The sequence below is a fragment of the Chiloscyllium plagiosum genome, unplaced genomic scaffold (genome assembly GCF_037043375.1).
Source record: "Chiloscyllium plagiosum isolate Xiang-an unplaced genomic scaffold, Cpla_swu_hap1 HiC_scaffold_37, whole genome shotgun sequence".
Lineage (NCBI taxonomy): Eukaryota > Metazoa > Chordata > Chondrichthyes > Orectolobiformes > Hemiscylliidae > Chiloscyllium > Chiloscyllium plagiosum.
This window is the reverse complement of record NW_028270175.1, coordinates 30,801,778-30,815,454: the sequence shown is the minus strand read 5'-3', so window position 1 is coordinate 30,815,454 and position 13,677 is coordinate 30,801,778. Positions and strand designations below refer to the sequence as shown.

General features: G+C 42.8%; 1 protein-coding gene across 1 annotated transcript in view; it reads right to left on the bottom strand.

The window, feature by feature from the left end:
* The window catches only part of trim62.1 (tripartite motif containing 62, tandem duplicate 1), an 86,206-nt gene that overhangs the window by 21,486 nt on the left and 51,043 nt on the right, over positions 1-13,677 (bottom strand). The window contains exon 2 of the mRNA XM_043675619.2: positions 3,709-3,804. Coding sequence (XP_043531554.1) covers positions 3,709-3,804 — 96 coding nt within the window. The remainder of the gene's footprint in view (positions 1-3,708; positions 3,805-13,677) is intronic.

Here is a 13,677-nt window from a genome sequence, read left to right as displayed (position 1 = left end):
GCTTGCAGTGTGAAAAAGATGAACAGAGTACATGTGAATCGTACAATGATGTAAATCAAGGGAGTTCAAGATTTCCAGGCAAACGATGAACAAATTATTATGATATCAGAGGGAAAGAATGCTTTGAAATTGATGAGCACAGGAAAAGCTCCAGGCTTGGATGAAGTAACAACAGAACATCTAAAAGGATTTGGAGGAACAATGTTAGACGTGTTAATAAAATTTGTGATCAAATGTATACCAAAGGATATATTCCAAGTAATTTGAGACATTTATTATTTTAGTCCCAAAGAACCCTAAAGCAATGGAATGCAATCATTTTACAACAAAAAGCTTAAATGAGTCATCTCAATCAAATGATCTTGAAACTCATAACAGCAAAAAGTAATAACATATTGGAAGCAGAAATTAGTGAAGTGCACCCTGGATTTAGCCCTGGTGTAGGGAAAGAGAACAATTTAAATAAACAACAATCTGGGGGGCATGGCAGCTCAGTGGTTAGCACTGCTGCCCGATTGTGCCAGGGACCTGGTTTGACTGACTGTGTGGGGTTTGCACATTCTCTCCATGTCTGCATGGGTTTCCTCAGAGTGCTCCCACAGTCCAAAGACGTGCAGGTTAGGTGGATTGGCCATAGTATATTGTTCCATAGTATCCAGGAATGTGCAGATTAGGTGGATTACCCATGGGAAATGCAGGTTACAGGGATAGGGTGGGAGGGTGGTGGAGTCTTGATGGGATGCTATTCAGAGGGTTAGTGTGGACACAATGGGCTGGATGGTCTGCTTCCACACTGTAGGGATTCTAAGAATAAACTTGGAGAAGTAAATAAAGATATTTAGAGATATTTCAGAGCCCCTGAAAATTGGGTTAATTGTTATGATATTGAAATCTGATGTTGACAGAACCAAATGTGAAACTTATGCTGGACCCAAATATTAAGCTGGAGGTCAGTTTCTGCTGAAGCAAAGAGTACAACATGGCTGTGTACCTTTGCCAAAATTGTTCATCTTGTACACAGAACAAATATTCAGAAATTAGATGAATATCGAGGTGAAAATTAGAGACAAGAACATATCCTTAGAGTAAGCTAAAGCCACAGCACTATTCACTGACTCAGGAGAGATCCCATAATATTGATCAGTTAAAATCTAGCATAGGTCAAGTAAGAACACCAAAAACACAAAAAAAAAAAGTTGGAAGTAATATATTAGAAGAAACTAGAGTAAAGACTGCACATTAGAACAAGTAGATAAGTTTGCCGTTTAGGACAAATGGTAACAGAAGATGTAATGCAGAAATTAGAGATAGCTAGCAAGATGGTTTCTCAAGGGCAATATGGAGAGCAGCAGAAAAAGGAGTTGGCCTGGATCGAACTTGGTGAAGGATATCACAGTGTGGGTTACAGAGGAGTCCCATTCGACGTGTGAGGATAGCTCAAGACAGATGAAATGACATACTGCGATAGCAGAGTGTCCAGAACTAGAGGGCGTAGGTTTAGGGTGACAGGGGAAAGATATAAAAGAAACCTAAGGGGTAACATTTTCATGCAGAGGGTGGTATGTGTATGGAATGAGGCGCCAGAGGAAGTGGTGGTGGCTAGTACAATTACAACATTTAAAAACGTATCTGGATGGATATAGGAGTAGGAAGGGTTTGGAGGGATATGGGCCAGTTGCTGGCAGGTGGGACTAGATTGGGATATCTGGTCAGCGTGGACGAGTTGAACCAAAGGGTCTGTTTCTGTACTGTACATCTCTATGACTATCTCTCTGGCAGAAGAAGTTACCTGAAGCAGCAAAAGGACCCTATTTATTACACATCGATACAAGTCCTTGTGCCCATCCCTTATCCCAGGCACCATAATCACTTATTTGTTACATGGGGTTAAAACTATGGTTTCAAATTGTCACCCCAGGTGTCCTAGGTTTCATTCTAATGGAGGGTGATGAGATGTCATCTCAAAAAAAGATGTCAACTAGGTGGGTTAACCATGGGAAATGTGAGATTACAGGGATTGCAAATCCACTGCAGGCCTACAGGACAGCATGGTGGCTCAGTGGGTAGCATCGAACCCTCACAGAGGCAAGGACCAGGGTTCAATTCCAGCCTCGGGTGCAGTTTGCACATTCTCCCAGTGTCTGTAAGGGTTTCCTCCAGATACTCTGGTTTCCTCCTAAAGTCCGAGGATGTGCACATTAGGTGAATTGGCCATGTTAAAATGTCCAGGGATGTACAAGCTGGATAGATTAGCAATGCTAAATGGAGGGATAGTTTAGGGGGTTGGGATGCTCTTCACAGGGCTGGTGTGGACTTGATGGGTTGAAAGGCCTGTTGCCATGCTGTAAGGATTCTAGGGTACAGTACGTAATCTAGATGGACTCCCCAGTGAATTACCTGAGAGATGATAAACTGTCTTTCAAGTGTGAAGTTAAATATTCCTTTCAAATGGATATTAAAACATGAAAATATTTGATTTCTCTCAGTGTCTTGACTAATAGGATCCCTCTAGCCGCAGTACAATAAAACATCTCTTTCATCTCCAACCAACTGGGCTGATCAGCATTTTTTTTTGCCAATACAAGATAATGATTGGGTCCCACTGTGACCTCAGGAAAAGCAATACTCTAGAGGGGGATTGAAACCACGTAGCAAAGTCCCACAAATGGCAAAAAGATAATGATCAGATCATCTTTTTCAGGGTAAAATGAGCAAACGATAGCCAACCGAACCAAGGAGCACTCCAGAGAAGCAGCATCAGGGATTACTATGGCCATCTGATAGGGCTTCAGGTGAACAGTTCATCTGAAAGACAGTATCTCCAGCAGTGCGATAAGCATTACACTACAGTTTCAGATGAGGTTTTGGGCTCTGGTGTGGGACTGTGACCAACAACTTTCTGATTTGCAGTTAAGTGTAAACCACAGAGGCAGAAGTGACACTTAGTTAAGGATCTCAGTCAAATGACATATGGCAAAGACAAAGAATTGGGAGGATGGATCCGCCAATGATCTAAACAAGTGTCTGAACTGATCAGACAGGCTGAATGGCCTCCACCTGTTCTTATTTGAATTGTTATCTGCAAATGTTTGTGACCACAGGTTAGCTGTTGAGATTGCCTGCAAACCAGCAATTACTGCCCATCATAAAGAGTAGTGCATATGGAGCTCAGTACTTTGCAATGGCTTGTGCATGTAATAAGGTGCTGTACAAATATAAGTGCCCTCTTTACACGAAATGAATTTACAAGACACTTATAGAATCTTTGCAGGTCAGGTACAGGTCATTCAACCCATCAAGTCTGCACCAAGTCACAGAACAGCATTCCACCCAGATCCAGCACCGCCACACAATCCCTGTAATCTCACATTTCCCATGGCTAACCCACCTAGTCTACACATCCCTGGACACTGGGGAAATTCAGCATGGCCAATCCTCCTAACCTGCACATCTTGAGACTGTGGGAGGAAACCAACACAGACAGGGGCAGAATGAGCAAACTCCATACAGACAATCATCCGGAGGCTGGAATTGAACCCAAGTCCCTGATGCTGTGAGGCAGCAGTGCTAAGCACTGAGCCACTCCATCCAAAAACTCTGCAATATATTGCCTCATGTTTAAGAGGGCAGTTGTGATTGCAGAGGTCTGGAGCCTCGGGAAATGACGGAAGAAAACTGAAAATGAAAATGTGCTTTTTCCACGTTTACCTTTGTCTCAGAGAGCTGCCGCTTGAGTAGTTGTAAAGCCTTCACATGTCCACGCTCACTGTCCTGCAAAACCTCGTATTGATCCTTCAATTCCCTCTGCAATTAAAAAATAATGCAAATATGTTTGATTGGCACACAGACAATATCATCGGCGCAAGTTAGACTAGTAGTTTCTGATCCTGACATAATGCTGCCAAATTGAGATAAAGGCAACCAAAGTGACCATGATTCCATCATCCTGTTGGAAACCCTTAACTGGTCAGCTTAAAGACTGGCTCCTCCTCTCTCTCAGTAATTGACTATCCAAAAGTCTTGGAAAAGAACATTTAAGGTTGAATATTCCGGAATTTGATAACTGCGCTGAAACGTATGTACATCAAATCATTACATGGAGGTGGCAAAGTCTATAATCCAGACAACCAGCTTCTCCTTGCATTTCAAGGCTTTGTAAAAAGGGTGAGAAAAGCATCAAAGCGGACAGGGCAGGCGTTAAGCAGCAAGTGCTGAGAGCTGCAGACGGCAGAGCAAGCAATGCCAGGTTTGCTGGCCTGGTGCTGGGCTCAGAAGAGATCGCACAGGGAGTGGAGGAGCTGGAGAGTGAGGCTGTTCCAACTGAGGAGAAATGCAGAGATGGGAGGAAGTGGCTGAATGTAACATCCAGCATCCAAAAGGAGCAAGAGGGACATTTAAAACAAAAAAGAATTGTTAACCTTCAAGACCTTGGATAACTAAACTAGTTGCTTTGTTACAGATCAGTCACCAATCTTTATGCAAATGCTAAAAACCAGTTCTACGCTTTAATGGTTTAATCATTTAAGGGTGAATGCCATTCTTAAAAAAAACTAGGTTACCCAGCTACAGTCCTGCAGTGGCACAGCCAAGTTTGTATATACTTTGACTAACTGCGGACATGCAAATATGCTGACAACTACAATGTGGAGATTAGTACAGCAGCAACTAGGCCTCACACAAGGAATACATAATCTTATATAATTCAGTTTGAAAAAGTAATGGCTTATTGTTATTTAGCACCTTTCATAATCTTGGGGCAATCCAAACTGCTTTCAATTCATGAGATGCTTTGAAGTAACTGTTACAATATAGGAAACACAGTAACTAATTTGTACATTGCAAGTTCCCCCAAACAGAATAGTGTGTCACTGATCAGATAACCTTTTATTGTTGGTCAAAGGATAACTATTATCCAGGATATTAAAGAAAGCTTCTCTGCTCTTTCTTGTCTACCTGGAAGGGCAGATAAGACCCTTGATTTAACATCTCAATCACAAGATGACACCTCTAACAGAGCAGCACCATTTCAGTACTGCACTAAAGTGTCAACCTAGAATTTGTGCTGATATCTCTGGCATATGTCCTCATTTTACATCTTGCAGTATATGTACCTGAAATTGCATGGCATTGGCATGGATTCCATATAGTTTCAACCCCATCCTATTCTGCAAGACTGAATACCACCACCAATAGTACCATTACCATCACTGACACCACCACCCTTTTCCAGAAAATATTTGCCAGGATGTGGCTGGGACTGTAAGGTTTGAGGGATAACAATAGGCTGGAAAGGCTGGGACTGTCTTTCACTGGAGCGTATGTGGTGAGGGGTGACCTTACTGAAGTTTGTAAAATCACAAGGGGCATGAATAAGGTGAATGACAAGGGTCTTTTCCCTAGGGTGGGGATTTCAAAACTAAGGTGCATATTTTCAAGTTGAGAGGACAAAGATTTAAAAAAGACATTAAGGACAATTTTTTTTATACAGAGAGTGGTCCCCATGTGCAATGAACTGCTAGGGAAAGTAGTGGATGCAGGTACAGTTACAACATTTAAAAGATATTTGGATAAGTACAAGTAGGAAACGTTTGAAGGGATATTGGCCAAGCGCAGGCAGGTGGAACTAGTTTAGTTTGAGCTTATGGTCGGCGTGGAGTGGTTGAACCGAAGGGTCTGTTTCCACGCTGTATAACTCCAAACAAAATTTCAGTTGCGAATAACAAACATGAAGGTGGAGGCAGTCCACAGCAATTTAAATTACTAGTTTACCTTAAAATGTCTTGATGACATTTCAACTTTTCATTTTTAAGAAAACGTCGAGACCTTGAAGTTTACATCCCCAGCAACATAATCTCCAGACAGGTCAAGTCCCACCTAATAGAAACAATTCTGAAAGATGATGATATGAAATTGACTGTATGGTCCTTTTTTGGCTTTTTGAAGAATGAAAGGACAGATTGTGACTACAGTGCTGACCCTGAGCAAACCAGCATCAATACCACTTCCTGTGTGACGATCAGGATTAAGCATCAGAGTAGGTTAACAAAGTCTGGGCTCGTCATGTGGGGAGATTGAACACTGAGGGGACAGTGTAATCCAAGTGAGAATGGACTTGTCTACTGGCTGTTAAGCCAATGAGAGGGCTTCAGTCATCTCCTCTGGAGAAGGCCTACTGTATCAAGTGTCTGTCAGGATCAGGGGCCCCAGGAGGTAGAGATCCCAACCTTCTCAGAGCTGTTGGCCAGTCAGAGGTCAGCAGCACTACAATAGGAATGGTGCTATCTGCCTGTAATGCACCCACCAGAGGCCCAGTATCAGCAAAGGGCCCTGGCGATAGTTGGTGGGGTGGTGTCATGGAAATTTGGGCAGGAGGGGGAAATTGTTGGCTAGTGATAGCCAGCAGTGAACCCTTCCTGATGCCAGCTTCTTTGATCTGCTCCTGAGCCAACGAGTGATTTTTTTAAATCCCTTCATTGTGACTGCCGCAACGTCGCTAGTTGAATATAAGTGGTGACAGAATGAGATCCTGGAGTGGGCATTAATGAAGAGCCTCAGTTGGCACAGAACATGGAGGCCAGCCACAAACATTCCCACCCTGAACTTAAGCTGGAAGATGTGGGAAGGTAGAAGGGCTACCCCAACCATGCCACCCAATGAAATGGTCCCAAGCTCAAGACATTTCTCAGGAGACCATTTTTAAGTTCCACTAAAGTGTGTCATGGAGAATGGGCAAGGAGCAAAATAATGGGGTGATGGTTTGTTCCTGTAAAGGAATAGAGATAGTCACAGTACTGTAAAGGCATTGTGTTTCCTTCTTATTCCTGGATAACTTTGGTCACTGTTTCCATGAACCAATTCCCTGTTATATTAGCAATCTTCTTCTCCCTCCACCCCCGGTCCACATTGACACTCCTCGGCTCCCTTTTATGATGCAGACATTTCTCCCCTTCCCTACTCCCATGACCTTGTGCTACCGCCTGCTATTTGTGGTTTCCACCTGCATCTGTTCCTTATGGATAGAACTCTGTTGCGTGTTGTTGAGCTGAAATTCCTTATGCTGCAAAACCATTTGCAAAAATTTCAACCCCACTGCCAGAGCACTTGCCATTCCATGGAGCAGAAACATCACAGCAGGAGCCAATTTTTATCTACAAACACAGAATATGCAAATACTTCAAAATACAGATTATAATATGAATTTGTGAGATTTATCAAGCAATATACAAATGTGACTTTTAACCACAATGTGTGCACAGGGATAGCTACATATGCCTGTGATATAATCACGACATGACATATGTACAGATGCACAGACAGCCTGACCTACCAACTCCCACACACAGCTGGATACTGCTGTGTTGTCACATGGGGAAGATAAGGTTGGCATTCCTCAAAAGGGAGAGATTAGAAGGAATCATCCTTGCTGGTTCAGAAAGGAATTTGATTAATTATGGACAGAGTGGGAAAACCTATATAAGATCATATAATGTTTTCTTAAAAAAAAAAGAGGAAAACACGTTAACAATTAAATTTTCTAACACATTCTTCAACCCTCAAGAATACAGTGGAATGGCGAAGGTCAAGATATTTGGCTTCTCAGCCTCCATTCTCTGGAGGTAAACACTGTCCTAAATCTACTAGGGAGAAAGTGAGGACTGCAGATGCTGGAGATCAGAGCTGAAAAATGTGTTGCTGGAAAAGCGCAGGTCAGGCAGCATCCTCCTTGGACACTGCCTGACCTGCTGCGTTTTTCCAGCAACACATTTTTCAGCACTTTCCTAAATCTCCAATATAACAGGAGGGAAGCAAGTCTTCATGGCAAGCCAGAAACGCTCAGCCTGTCTTGTTGACAGCGGCACAAATATAATCATGTTTACACTGGAACCAGAAAGGGAGGGTGATGGCCTAGCGGAAACAATGCTGGAGCAGATCTTGAAATCCAGAGATCCAGGTATGCACTGGGGACACTCTCAAATTTAATTCAATGATAGTCTGTGAATTAAAAAGTTGGATGATGATCACGAAACCACCGTCGGTTTTCATAAAAATCCAAATGGTTCACTAATGACTTTTAGCAAAACTTGCTTTCCTTATATGTGACACAGTAACATTATTGACGCTTAAACAAAGGGCTGTTGTGTTACAGTGGTAGTGTCCCTACCTCTAGGCTGGAAGGCCTGGACTCATTGCTCCAGGGTTATGTCATAACACGTTTGAAAAGTCTGAACAAAAACATCTACACCGACAACAAGCATGGTGGCTCAGTGGTTAGCACTGCTGCCTCACAGCACCAGGGACCCGGTTCAATTCCAGCCTCGAGCGACTGCCTGTGTGGAGTTTGCACATTCTCCGTCTCTGTATGGCTTTTCTACAGGTACTTTGGTTTCCTCCTGCAGCCCAAAGATGTGCAGGTTAGGTGAATAAACTGAATAAGCCATGCTAAATTGCTCAAACTGTCCAGGGATGTGCAGACCAGGCGGGTTAACCATTGGGAAATGAGAGATTCCAGTATGGACCAAATGGTCTGTTCCTGCACTGTCGGAATTCTATGATTCTAAGAACAGATTTGGATTTGCCCATGATGTCCCCATTGAATGGATGAATGAACTTATTGCTTGGGTTCTCGCAAAAAAAAATACTTAAGGTTATGCTAACTGGAAGCTACCTGCATTCCCTCCTGGGGACTCTTTCTCTACAAACGGAAAGGAACACAGTGAGGGCTTTTGCCTTTTTTGAATTACCCAGGAGCTCAGGAAGCCTGTAAATTCCCAAAGCTTTCTCCATGGCAACACCTCAGCGAATTAAACTTGTCAACCAATCAGCACTCTTTTCTCCTGCAGTATGAACTGTTTTGACTATTTACCAGTTGGTTTTTAATTCAACTGCTTTCAGCCTTGGGGTGGTTTGATAAAAGACTGGAGGAGTTCAAGATGGCGGCTCATTAGTGCCTTCTCCGGGGCACTGAGAAATGGGATATAAGCGTTGGACAAACCAGCGATACCCAATCGCCATGAATGAATAAATAATTATCTTGCATTTGTCTTGCTGAATGCAAGATGAAAAGCCTGGACGATATTCTGGGTATTTAAGTGTGGAATTGGAAGGCAACCAGCATTCACAGAACTAGCTAGAGGGAGCACAAAATATCAAAATCAAAACTACATAGAAAATCAGCATGTTCAAGTAACGTGGAGACCCTTTCCTAGTAGTTTAGTTGGGAACTGTACAATCCAACATGGAATTAATCCACACTGATTGCAGTTAAACTAGGTTCAATTTTCACTTTAACCCCATCAAAGACTTGGCAGCACAGTTGTCAAGTAAAGCAGACAATATGCGACATATTCCATGTCACTGTCTGTCTCTCTGCTGCTGATTGCAATTTATCCAGAATCTTTCAAAACAGGAACACGATTGTTTTTGTTACAACATGACAGCTGATTAAAATATTCTGTAAACAAATGCTTGGGCAGAGAGATTTAAAAAAATAACGTTGCTGACCAATTCTAGGAATTTGGCAGCACCCTATCCCTGTGCATTATTTTTGTAAAGTGGTCACAGCTGAATGCACACTCGGCAACTTGCTTATTTAAACAGTACTTCTCCAAAAGAGCACTTCAATAAAAGAATTATTCTGGTCCCACACCTACCTCTGGTGTGCGCACAGCATTTTAAGAGGGAGTTCAGTTTCTTAGTTGTTCTGTCTAGGTTGGGAGTGAGATATGACTGGAATTTCTTTTTCTTTCGATGGTTATTTCTCCCCGACCCAACGTGCTTCCTTCTACTTGGTGTGGTTTTCATTAATGTTTGGGTACAGTTCTGGAGGGCATGGTCTGTTAAGTCTCCCAAGAGCTTGTTCTTCATTCGTGAACCTCAATAAATGCAGGTCAAGAGGCTCTTCAATCATACGTTGGCCCAGCTGATCCTCAATTGAACTTTATAAATTAGCACTTTCTGGCAAGGAACACAAGATAATAAATCAGCAGAAGGAACAATGGTGGCTATTTCCTCCACCAGTAAGTGTCAGGCCTACATTTAGCAGACCAGCTATTGCTCTGCAAAGGAGTGTATGGCCTCCTTTTCTGATCTGGTTCAATTCCTTTACTTCCTTCCAAAAATTAAAGGAATCCTATTCATTTTTCTTTCTCTAGGATCTCATCCAAGATTGTTTGGGCCTCGTTCTTCTTCAGTATCAAGTCATGAAATACTTTACCTCCGGCAGGCTCCCTGCCTTCCATAATCTTCAGGCTTTTTAATCCATGCACATTGAACATAGATCAAATGTTGCTATCATTGGCAATACAACTAACCTGGGACCTTCTGAAATTGAACAATTCTCTACCTTTAAACCACTGGCAGTAGGACATGTGACATTCTGTCTCTGTAGAATAGTAGGTATAGGAGAGAGTGAGGACTGCAGATGGAGTATCAGAGTCAGGAGTGCTGGAAAAGCACAGCAAGTCAGGCAGCATCCGAGGAGCTGGAGAGTCGACATCTTGGGCATAATCCCTTCATCAGGCATAGTCAGTATTGACTGTCAGGTGTCTCTGACTGTCTGTGCATGTCATGTATAGTGACATAACTATGGATAGAGCCCAGGCTGTTTGCAAGTCTTTAGAAATCATAGGCTTGTAAATTATGTCATCAACAAAGTTATATAACTCAGCAAGAACCCAACTCTCTGTGGTATATATCATGCAGTCAAGCCACAAACCACATCAACTATCTTGAGGAATCAATGCAAAAGCCTTAGCACAATTTCTAATCTTTTTTTTTTAAAAAAGGTGACTTCGTCTCTTAATGACTTCCTTTTTGCAGTCTCATGCACAAACACACTTGCCATCTCATTTAAACGGACATAATTCGCTTGTGCAACATGATCGAATTAGCATGGTCTGGACCATAAAGAGGGATAACACAGTCAAATCCCATCCAATATTGTCACAATGTTCACATTGACACTTGCAGTGTGAGGAATTCACAATGTAATCATCAGCGACACTGGAAAGTCTTCCATTTTACTATCCATCCATCCAGCTGGGTAAGGCCGTCCAAGGCAGCACACCTCAGGGATCTACGTTATGGTGATTTTACACCAGAGGAAGGGGCAAATTATGCTAAGGAGGAAAGTATCCTTTTGAAAGACTACTTGCATTAATTATCACCATGGTCCCCATCTCTCTCATTTGCTAAAAAGTTACACGTCTAATCCTTTATACTCCAAACACAAATAGGAACAGGGAAAAGGAGTTATATCCAAAAGCTTTTATTAATATTGGCAGATCTTTTAATGCGTTACAGCAAATTAATTGGTACAATCTTAGAGTAAAATTATAACATAACCCAAAATGTATATTTCTGCTACTAAGTTGGAGCTGCATTTTTCTTTGAGACAGTAAAATCAAACTCGTGTTAATAGGGAGGAAGTTACCTTAAAAGGTTAATTGATGTTTAGATGGAGGTTCAGAATGTTGGCTTTGATCGGGGAGCTGGGGAGGCTATGGCATCACTTCAGAGGCTGTCCATTTTCTGGCACTAGTAGCTTCAATGTTTCTCAACATTCAAAGAGGTTGCTAAGCACTTTACCAAAGTTAACCACTATGTGGCTAACCAGTAGCATTACCACATGGATGCAGGATGTAACAAACTTGGGTCTTACATTTCAGGATGTCCACATTCACGTTTTGTGTATGTCTATACGATTAGATTCTCCCATCCTGGTGCATTAATTCAGTGTTAAATTACAGTGCTCAACAATAATTCATGCTTAGTAGAAAATAAGAGTGAAAGTGGGTCTTTAGCTTCCTTCCTCATTCAGGTAAGATACGTCAGCCACCAGTGACATATTCCATATCCTCCATGTTGTTTCATTCACTCCTGGGATGTGGGCTTCTCCATCATTTATTGCCCATCCCTAATTGCCCAGAGGGCAGTTAAGACTCAACCACATTGCTGTGGGTCTGGAGTCACATGTAGGCCTGACCCAGTAAGGATGGTAAATGTCGTGAGCCAGATGAGTTTGTTTCCCAACAATTGACCATGATTCCAAAGTCATCGGTAGACGGATTCTACATTTAATTTCATTCCCTGCCTGCCGTGGTAGGATACAAACCTGGATCCTCAGAACATCAGTGGAGTTTCTGGATTAACTCAGTCTAGTGGTACTACCATAACCTGGAGTGTGAACTCTGTAAAAATACGTTTCCAAAAATAAACTGTTTCCTACGTTAGCCTTCACACAAGAGCCAATTTGACCCGTGGCCAGAGTTATGGAGAGACTCCTCAGAAATTCTTACCTTTCCTGTCCTGCAAAGCTTTGAAAGTTCTCAGATGTATAATTGGTAGGTAGCAAAGAGCCTTTCTGATTGGCCCCACCAGTGGTTGACAGCTTGCATACAGATGATACTCTTCCAGTGACTTACAAATTCACAATGTGGAATTTCACAATGATGGTTACGAGGAGCTGCAGTTTGTTTACTTGGGTTTGTAACCAGTGTCATACATTTCTAAAATTAAGCATTCCCAGAAACTCCTGCCCATCCCTAAATCTGATCCCCGTTTCTGTTATCTATCATAAATCCTAGAGGAGCCAGGATATATGAGGCAGTGTGTGTCACTGAGTCATTGACAGGAGAGAAGGAGCCCGTCAAATCTATACCATAAGTAATCCAGTAAGTTCCTCCCCCTGCTCCTTTCCCATAGTCCTGCAAGTTTATTCCCCTCAAGTGGTTCTCCCCCCCCCCCCCCAATTCTTCCCCTCCACTACCTTCATAGTTTGAGAGTTCCAGTTCGTTAATATTTACTTTGTAAGAAATTTCTTCCTCACATTCACACGCTTGTCCAAAATCCTGAATCTGTGCCAATAGCTAATGGAAACAGTGTTTTTCTTAGCTTCCATACCCAAAAATAAGGCCGGTTCTCGAGTTCTGCATTCTCAGGGTGGAATTTAGTGCAGACTCATCCTTCAACGGTAGGCCTGCATCATCTCTTTTCAAAATTCCCAGCACTAGGTGCCAATCATTTACCCCAGGGGGAAAACGTTGCAGGCATTGCTGCCAGGAAGCGATTGTGAGTAATGTATCTACCCAAGGTCTAGAACTACTAAGTGATGGTAATATGGGGCTTACCGGAGTGGCACTGAGAGAGGGCATCCCCAGCTAGGGTGGGTGCTGGCTCTCAGTGGGCAGCCCTCCATATTGATGTCAGGCCACTCAATCAGACACTGGGGTCTTCGAGTGAAGAGCCCCCTTTTGCTCCCTGTCCCAGAAGCCCACAGACAAACACAGTGGAGTTTGCTTTTTGGGTTTTCATCACAGCAGTCCCTCACCCTTTCCCTTGGGTGGGCAGGGGAGGGGTTACCAACAGCAGTGGCAATGAGAAGCCCTTAAGGGGGAAATAATTTACCCTTTGAGGACCTCTGTTAGCAGTTGGTGTCAGGATGACCTTCTTGCTCCATGAATCCAGTTGCGGCAGAGGTGGGAAAGTGACAGGCTCTGTACCCACAACCCCTCTTCCCCCCCCCCCTCTATTAAACACTCCGCAAGGGAGGATATTAAATTCCACCCACTATTTCACATTTTTTTGGGTCTGCAGAACGTCAATTTTCCTGGCATCTCTGTTTGCTAGTGTTACAGTGGGGATCAATTAAACTGTCCGTTCTGTGCTGCATTCACTGTA